General features: G+C 50.1%; 3 protein-coding genes across 3 annotated transcripts; 1 reads left to right on the top strand and 2 right to left on the bottom strand.

The window, feature by feature from the left end:
* The first annotated feature begins 790 nt into the window (after positions 1-790).
* On the top strand, positions 791-1,318 carry LOC133913032 (uncharacterized). The gene has a single exon (XM_062356061.1). It carries the CDS (start codon positions 884-886, stop codon positions 1,238-1,240), a length of 357 nt encoding a protein of 118 aa, XP_062212045.1. The 5' UTR covers positions 791-883; the 3' UTR covers positions 1,241-1,318.
* A 1,603-nt stretch (positions 1,319-2,921) lies between these two features.
* On the bottom strand, positions 2,922-4,264 carry LOC133913031 (glycine-rich cell wall structural protein-like). Its single transcript, XM_062356060.1, has one exon. The coding sequence runs from the start codon at positions 3,858-3,860 to the stop codon at positions 3,360-3,362; it is 501 nt and encodes a 166-aa protein (XP_062212044.1). The 5' UTR covers positions 3,861-4,264; the 3' UTR covers positions 2,922-3,359.
* A 1,306-nt stretch (positions 4,265-5,570) lies between these two features.
* On the bottom strand, positions 5,571-6,883 carry LOC133913029 (uncharacterized). Its single transcript, XM_062356059.1, has 2 exons — positions 6,166-6,883; positions 5,571-5,903 (listed from the first exon to the last, which is right to left on the bottom strand). Exon 1 carries the CDS (start codon positions 6,703-6,705, stop codon positions 6,181-6,183), a length of 525 nt encoding a protein of 174 aa, XP_062212043.1. The 5' UTR covers positions 6,706-6,883; the 3' UTR covers positions 5,571-5,903; positions 6,166-6,180.
* Between the last annotated feature and the right edge of the window lie 2,041 nt (positions 6,884-8,924).

Raw genomic sequence — 8,924 nt, 5'->3', positions numbered from 1 at the left:
CGCGCACGCGCAAGGAATTTCGGGTCATGCCCCAACGCAACGCACGTGTCATCAGGCCAGCCCGCCAGCGTTTCGCACGCAACGCCGCAGCGGCACGTTTTTTTTAATCTATGACCTCTTTCGCTATGTGCACACGTATTTTTTACTCAAAATTTCTAACTTACAACAAATTAGCGTGAGACTTTTACTTGAAATTATCAGGTTACTGCATGTTTGCTTATGACCTTTTCTCGAAATACCAACTTACAAATCATTAGATAGACACATGGAGACTTTTTACTCGAAAATATCAACTTTTAACTCATTACCTCATGACTTTTGCTTGAAAACAACTTATAACTCATTAGCTCATGACTACTCCAGAATTTTTACTTGGAAAAAATAACTTCTACTGTTCGGCGGGAAAATTTTCGTCCTCTCATAAACTGAAAGAGAAAAAGACTAGAAAAAAATCGCGCATAGCTGCTGTGATGATCAGGTAAATCGGAAGCATCAAAATAGAAGAAGAAAGGAACCCAAACCGGGATACCACTTCGCTGACCCAAGGGGCTTGCTTCGCTGCCGCCGGACGCCTGTCCATTTCACTCACGCCGTGCCCATCGCCCTGGCCGGGCCCCGGTTAGGCCGGCCGTCCCGCTCGGTAACACTTCCACACCCCGTTGACTGCCAGCTCCACGTGCTCCTTTGCGCCCAGCCGCCAATCTCTCTCGACGCCGACTAGTTTGACCGCCACAAAACCGCACGCGCGGCGCGCTCATGAGAACCCCGGCTATAAATGTAGCTCTCGGCCCGGGGCATGGCGTAGTGCAACACAAGCTTCATCTCATCGAGAGCTCGGGCACACACTTCGGAGCAGTAGCAGCTCAGGGCTGTAGTTGTTGGTATGGACCACGGAGAGAGAAGGGCGGGGCACAGGCCAGCGGCCAAGTCCTGGCGCGACGGCGTCGCCGCGGGGGGAGCTCAGCCGCCGCCGCCCAAGGTCTACCGCGTGGAGCCCAGGGACTTCCGGGAGCTGGTGCAGAGGCTAACGGGCGCCGAGACGGCGGCGCCGGCGCCGGCCATGGGCACGCGGCAGAGGGTGACGCTCACGACAGCTGCGGCGGCGGACAACGGGCGCATGGAGGAGGTGGCCGCGGCAGAGCAGTTGGACTACGCGTCGTGGTTCTCCGCGCCGCTGTTCAGCCCGGCGTACGCGCCGACCGGCTTCGATGGCCACCACGGGAATGGCGCTTTACTGTAGGACTGGAAAAACAGAGTCGCTTGAATGTAAAATGGAGCCAGATTTTGCAGCTCGATTGCTCTCTTCGTGTTGCTATCTCATTTCCCTTACTTTTCAAGCGTGATAACATTCTGTACGGCGAAAGAATTACATGAATAAATGAAAAAAAAACTAGATTGCGATAAAAAAAAGAGTAGAATTTCAAGTTGGATACTATTTTGTTCCTCGGCCGGTTTTAGCATCCAACGATGACAGTATGCTTTAGTTTGTCTTTTTGCGACAGATTCTTAGAGCAATAGCAGGACGTCTTTAACCTATCTTTTTCTACTCAGGCCTTTCAACAATTCTCTGAAGTTGAACATATCCAACAGAATCCGTCTTTGACTGAAAATGAAGATAACTGGACCTACATCTGGGGCTCTAGCTTCTTTTCCTCTGCCAAAACTTATAAATCTCTAATTGGGCACTCTAGAACTCACCCGGCTTATCTATGGCTTTGGAGCTCCTATTGTCAGCCCAAATAAAAAAGTCTTCTTTTGGTTGCCACTGAAGGATAGGCTCAACACTAGGAGCCTTCTCTGTCGGAAGAACATGATTTTAGAATCCAACACCTGTGACCTCTGTATTCTTCAGATAGAGGAATCTCTCCTACACCTCTTCATTCAGTGCAGCTTTGCTAGAGCTTGCTGGTTATCCATAGGTTTACGATGTTTTGGACGCCTACAACCCCTTCAAGCAATCAAACATTTTTGACAAAGATTGCAGTGCCTTTCTTCATGGAAATCATAATCCTGATGGTCTGGAGTTTTTGGAAAGAAAGAAATAATTGGCTCTTCAATTACAAAGATCCCAAGTGTTCAGAATTGCAAAGCAAATTTTAAGCACAAATTTGCCATGGTTATCCATAGAGCAAAAGAAGAACCAAACAGCAGATGCTTTCTTGGCTTACATCTATCAGATAACTATGTATTTTTGTTTTTGTTGCTTCCCTCTGTTTGTAATCCCCAAACCTTTGGTTTTGGCCTTAATATATTTTAATCAGTAGGGGCGATCCCCTCCTGTTCGTTAAAAAAAAAATACTCCCAAGTAAAATTTGGTTTCATCATTAGCAGGCTTTCAATAACTGTGATTTTTTAACACGGAGAAGAAATTTCAATAACTGTATTATTAGCAACTTAGAAACCATCACAGTTGTACATGTGAGCATTTTGCTCGAAAGTGGAAGAAATCGTCTACGCAGTAACGACCCTCAAAATTGGTTGTTTCTTCAAATGATTTCGCATCTTCTTCTTTTCATTTTTTGAATGTCACATCTTATTGAACAAACGACATGCAAGAAAAAATTTGCATTTGTTCGTGAGCCTCAAAACTCACGTCCGAACACAGCGGCAATGAGCCTAGCAGCCAGTTGTACTCCAACTCAAGATGACTTTGATACACAATTGAGTTGTACTTACATCAGTTCTCAAATAGATATTATCTTAAAATACGTGTAATTAAACTACCAAGAATTCAAAGTTAAAAAAGGTAAAATTCAACACGAGGAGGCTTGCATATTTTAATCCTCGTATTTTTTTCCCAAGATTGTAATCTCATAACCAATAGCGCAAACCTTATATGATATGGAAATTAAGATGAAAAAAGGCCTGAGTCCGAATTTCAAAACTACCAAGAATTCAGGATGGCTTGTTAAGGTTTGGAACGTAGGAATTCGGAACCGTACTTATTCGAATAAAATTCTTACCGAATTTATAAGTTTGGACGAGCACAAACTCCAAAGTTTGTTCTTCAAGCACTGACATACCCCCAGGTGACTTCCATTCCCCTTGCAAATCCAGCCCAAAAAAAAAAACAAAGTACAAGTAACAATAACTTATGAATATATAGCACTTTATTGCCTGATACCGGATATTTTACACCCAAGTTACCTATGAAAGCAAGAACAAAATGCAGCTACTTATACACCATAAGGAGCATCTTAGACATAAACCTACCTTATGCATATCCCTCGAGCCATAAGAAAGTGCAAGTGCTAGTATAACGCCGCAGCTAACAAGTACTCCACAACTACCAGTCGTACTCACCGACGTGCGCGATCACGCCAAAAGCTGCCGCACTTGGTGCTAACGGGTGAGGTCAATTAACAGTAGGCCGTGCACTTGACCTTGCAGTCGATGGTGCAGCTGCCGCCGCCGCCGCCGCCGTAGCCCTTGCCGGCGCCGCTGTAGGAGGAGAAGCACTTCATGGGGCAGGTCACCCTCTTCCTGTAGCAGGGGCCCTTGTCGGAGCACACCACCGTGGGCGCCACCACGCCGCCGCGGGAGTACCCGCCGCCCGGCCCGCCGTAACCTCCGCCCCACCCGCAGCCCAGCCCGGGGATGCCGTTGCCGAAACCGCTGCCGCCCGTCCCGGGGATGTTGAAGCCCGGGATGGTCGGAATGGCGCCGCCGCCGCCCGCGCCGGGGCCAGGTTTGTTGGCGGTGCCAGTGCCCGGCGCCACGGGCGGCGGCTTGACGACGGGCTTCTTCTTGCCCGGGGAGGACTTGAACCCGGCGTCGACGCGCGCGGCGAGGGCGGAGACGGACAGGAGACCGAGCAGGAGGAGGAGGGGCGCCGCGAGGCGGGGAGCGGCAGTGGCCATGGCCACGGGGTTTCTTCGATTCGGCCTGCGTAGCTGTGCTCGCTCGCCGAGGCAGGTGTACGCTTGTCCTTGGCGAGAGCGTGCGGGCTCAGAACGTCGTTAAGTAGAGGCGCGCGAGGGAGGGATGGGCGCGCGAGGCGTGCATTAAAAGTGGCACGTGAGAGGCCGGAGGCGGCGGGAGGTTGGGGATCTCGCGGGCAGAGCAGGGCCAGAGGAGAGTTATGGTCGCCAACAGCGGTTGGTGCTCCCCCATTGGCGACGACGGGTCCGTCCGAGTCCGACCCCCCAAAAATCTCAATCGAGTCGGAGCTTCTCCGTACCGCGTCTCGCGACACCTGTTCGTGCAAATGCTTGGCATCAGTGAAAGCCCCTGAGCAGGAAAAAGAAAAGACAGATGAAGAAGATGAGAGGTGGATAAACCCTTACTACCTGGCATCGGCATGTGCACATTTATGGCGCTCGCAGCCACCGAAAGGCTCGCAAGTCGCAACCTTCGCACAGTCGCACCGCCACCACCACCGCTATACACCTTTGACACTTCGGTACGGTGAATGGCAGCGGCTTGCCCAATTTCTCCGGCCTTCTTCCTCTACTGGTCTGCAAGGCATTCAAGGACGATGCTATCCATAGGACTTGGGAGTGCTGGCACTCACTGCTCCTGTCAGATTTGGCTGCATTGCTGTGGGTGGCGGAGAGGGAAAAAAAGGGCCGAGCAAGTCGCCGACAGGCAACATGGGAGGAATTGAAGGCGAAAGAGATGGACGGTTCAATTCAGAGTGTGCAACACAGCTCACGACTGGTCAGAGTGTGCAACACAGCTCACGACTGGCGCCGGCGTCGGCACCAGCGCCGGCACCGGCACCGGCACTGCTCGATCTCCCAGCGCAGGTTTCAGTCCTCGGTTCATTTATTCGGCTCTATCTGAATCTGGATAGGCGACGACGCGTGATCTGAGAATTCTTTTTATCATAATATCAAATAAGCCCTTTTTTTCTTTGCATAATTTGGACAGACCCGTGCTAAATTGGCTCCAAAATGAACCCGGCTAGCCAGGTGCTGTTGCCTGCCACGTCACGCAAGCTGTACCGCTGACTGGATGCATGCCAAACGAACACTGCCACGCCACAGCAATGGTGCCGATTTGCCATTCTTGGCAAAATAAGTTGAGATGGGATCATTTTTACATTGTTATTGTAAAAAGATCAAATAATAGAATTTATGTGACTTGTGCCTGGATCATACGATAAAATTTGTGTTGTCCAGAAGAAGCTCCCAACCATTGAATGAATGAAAGCTAATCCTTGTACGACAGCTTAAACCAACCCAACCAGTTTTTAGTTGCAGCTCCTAACCCACAAGTCACCGCCAGTTGCCTGCAGGCTGCACGAATCCGTTCAGAGCTCAGCTGACCAACCACATTTGCGTCCACATAGTAATATACACAAGCTGCATTTTGACTTGAACGGACTCATTTCCAGATGAGATTGAGGACATGTTTCAAATTTCTATCTTTGATTTCCTGTCCTCTTCAGCGTGCAGCATATAGTTCATCACTGGATATACTAACATCCTTTTCCTGCGCTTTACCGGGGTGGACAAATGAACAATTGCATAGGAATTGTTCGTGCACAGAAACAGAAATGTGAATCAGTGTGCCACCTGCATTTCGTAGAGTGCGCAACCAAAACTTAATCAGAGATTCAGAGCATCTAATATGAACTAGGTATCATGATCCAATTGCCCATACAGCAGCCACACAGGGCAGCAAGTAGATTACCCAGAGTAGGAAGACACTAAGAAAAAGAAGCACACGCACAACAGTTCGTGTGCTTGATGGATCTCAGTGCCCCAAGATCCAAGCTACTCTAGCGGCATCAACCACTGAACCTACATAGATTACCTAGTAGCTACCCACCTTGTTTGTCAGACTTCGGTGCCGAGATGGCACACACCGAAGAAAGACGAACTGAATACCTCTGATATGAATCCCTTGCAGACCAAAAGCAATCCACAAAATGCCAGCTTCCAGTTGCGCATGCCACCCTGCACCAAGAACAATTTGATTCTGCAAGATTAGCACACTTTTTTTTAGAATTAAAGTGCCTTTTATTCCCCGGATTCATCCAAAGTGGACGGGCCATATAACTTTTCTGTTTTCGCACATTGCTAGCTCATAGCACCAGACTTCTCTCCTACTCCTGAGTTTTGACTAATTGTCCCAGATTAGCAAACAATTTACAGAGATTAATTAAAGTAACAATAGGAACTGAGGGCTTTGTTGCTCTGCAAAAAACAAGTTGTTTACCTTGCGTTTACAGCATCAACCCTCTTCTTCTTCAACGTCGCCATCTTGCACAAAGCCCCCTCCCATCTCGCAAATCCAGTCCCAGACCTTCGCCGGCACGGGCATCACCGACAGCCGCGGCTGCCGGAGCAGCGCGAAGTCCTTCATCCCCTCCACCTCGCCTGCCGCCTTCTTGATCGCCCCCAGCGTGACCGGGAGCCGGAACTCCCCGACCGCCCGCATGTCCACGGCGCCGCCGGCTGCCTCCCCTTCGCCCTCGCCTTCGTACCAGGGCCGAGCGACATCCACGACGCCGACCACGCGGCGCGAGGCAGCGCCGGCGCCGGAGTGGTAGAACAGGCATCGGTCGCCGGTGCGCATGGCGCGGAGGCTGTTCATGGCCTGGCGGTTGCGGACGCCGTCCCACGGCGCGGCGCCGCCCGGGGCGCGCGCCTGGTCGGACCACGACCACTCGCCCGGCTCAGTCTTGAGGAGCCAGTACTGGGTGCCGGTGGTGATTGAGGTGGTGGGTTGGACGGTGGGCTTTGCTTTCCTCGGCATCCTGTGCGGGGTTCGCTCCGGCGATCGCCGGAGGAGGCAAGGCTCTTTGTTTTGGCGGGAAAAGTGGGCGGCTAGGGCTTGTGGATGCGCGGGGATTTCTGCTCTACAGTCTACATTGGTCGTAGGCTCGTGGTCTTCCGTCTCCCTGTTCAGAAAGCGGAAATTTCTGGGCTGAGATGAGCCATATTTTTTTAGTTAAAATTTAAATAAATAGATTACGGGAGAAAATATTTACAGAACTAGGCGCCCGCAGCCCTCTGAGAGGGCGGTTAGGGGTCCTAACCGCCTCTTGAGAGGGGCTAATCGCCCTCTCAGGTGGCGGTTAGGCCCTGAGGGGGGCGGTTAGCCCTAGCCGCCCTCTCAGAGGGCGGTTAGGGCCATTTTTTATTGTAAAATTAATTTTTTTCCCATTTTATCCTTAAAAATGTATTATTTTTGTAATTAAAGAAATTAAAAAGGAAGGGGTCTAAGGAAATTAAGAAATTAAATTTGGAGTAGGTTATGTAATAACGGGAGAAAAAAAATCAATAATTAGTAGTTGCAGCATTTTACGTGGGTATGGGGTGGGAACGAGAACAAACATAGTATTGAACACATGGTGAAAACATATCAATACACTGTAACCGCGACGATACGATGAGGAAACAAAGGTGGCATGTACGGTTCACACTAAGACCTATTTATTAGTGTGCCGATCCTAATCATAACATGCATTAGGGAAGGAACATATGTCGGGTTACATTAGGTACTCTCTACTGCGTGCATCTAGGATACTTCCCCTTTCGGAGGGCATCGGGACCTGCCGCCTTAGCACGGCGGGCTCTCTCCCGCTTCCTTTCCCTCTCAGCTTCTCGAGCCTGAGCCACGGTACGATCGTGGGCCGCCTTCCTCATACGCTCTTCTTCCTCCCGCTTGAGGCGAAGCTCCTCTTGCTGTTGTTCGTACTCGCGACGTGCGTAGGCTTCCCTTCTCCACCTCATGTTCATATCGACCCACAGCTTCTGTGAGTCATTTTGCTCATTGTCGAGCCACTGAATAAAATCACAGAGCGGTGGAGGGGACTGGACAAATGGAACAAGATGAGCGGTTAGTAAAAGACGGTGCGTAATCGGAAGAGATGAGGCGGATATCTGTTACCGTACCAGTCGATAACCAGTTGTTGCATGGCGAGGCTTGTCATACTCGTAGTTGGCACACATGAAGAAACGTAGTCCATAGGTGTATGAGATGTTCTGTGACTCGCGGAGCTTACAAAGGTCACCACAGAAGCACATTGGTGGTTCGAGACCTTCAGGTATGGTAGTCCCCCAATGTTTCTTTGGTGGGCTCGATGGAGATGAGGAAGACATTGCCCTTGAGAGATATGAGAAACGAGCGATGCTTCACCGTATGGAGGTTCGGTTATTTATAGTTATGGGAGGCAGGAGCATTGGATTCGGTCTTGAAGAAAGGAGTGAGGGCATGGGCGTAGCTGCTGGGAGGAGCATCGGATTCCATCTTGAAGAATGGGAAAGTTTTGTTGTTGCCCATGGTCAGAGATTCCATGTTTATTGGTACCCGTGTTGTCATTTACTGATTGGAAAAAGCTAGGTAGTGTTGTCACATCTTGTTTAAAGCCTGCTGCAGGAGGCATGTGTTGTCAAGTCATGGTTAAAATTTAGTGCTGTGGTCACTTCTTCATTGAACGTGTCTGAATATGAAATGTATTTACGAAATGCTAAGTCAACCATACAAAGTGAACGTATCTTAATACATAGGAGTACATCACGAAGCAAATATGCATATGTTAGTTACATTACATGTAAAATGCTACTCATGCCTCCCTCGTTGCCGTCGCCCGTGCGCCCCATCGTGGTCTCGATGCCGCTGGTTAACCCTCACGTGACCCCTGGAGTAGGTGAGGGGATCGGGTGGGCCGACGTTTCTGGTAGGCCTAGTAGGGACCACTGGTGTCGAAGGTTCGTCGTGCGTGGGCTGTATCCGAAGCGGTGCACTGGAAACCTGGGACCGCTGAAGGACGTCGTAGTCAGGTGTGCCCCCGAAGAAGTCCCGGACGATGTCGTATGCGGTGTCGGGGCCAGCCTCATCCTCCTGACTAGGGTAGGAGGACTGTGAAGGCTCGGCAGGCGTCCATGTGTACTGGCTGGAGGGGCCTGTGAACAAATAATCACGTTAGATACGAACAATATGGTTTTGAAAGTAGTAAAAAATGTATCATT

Source organism: Phragmites australis, chromosome 3 (assembly GCF_958298935.1).
Source record: "Phragmites australis chromosome 3, lpPhrAust1.1, whole genome shotgun sequence".
In the NCBI taxonomy this organism is placed as follows: domain Eukaryota; kingdom Viridiplantae; phylum Streptophyta; class Magnoliopsida; order Poales; family Poaceae; genus Phragmites; species Phragmites australis.
This window is presented reverse-complemented; position numbering and strand designations above follow the sequence as displayed.

Excerpts from the sequence above, each read along its gene's own strand:
- LOC133913031 (XM_062356060.1), bottom strand. The coding sequence starts at position 3,860 with ATGGCCACTGCCGCTCCCCGCCTCGCGGCGCCCCTCCTCCTCCTGCTC.
- LOC133913029 (XM_062356059.1), bottom strand. The coding sequence starts at position 6,705 with ATGCCGAGGAAAGCAAAGCCCACCGTCCAACCCACCACCTCAATCACC.
- LOC133913032 (XM_062356061.1), top strand. The coding sequence starts at position 884 with ATGGACCACGGAGAGAGAAGGGCGGGGCACAGGCCAGCGGCCAAGTCC.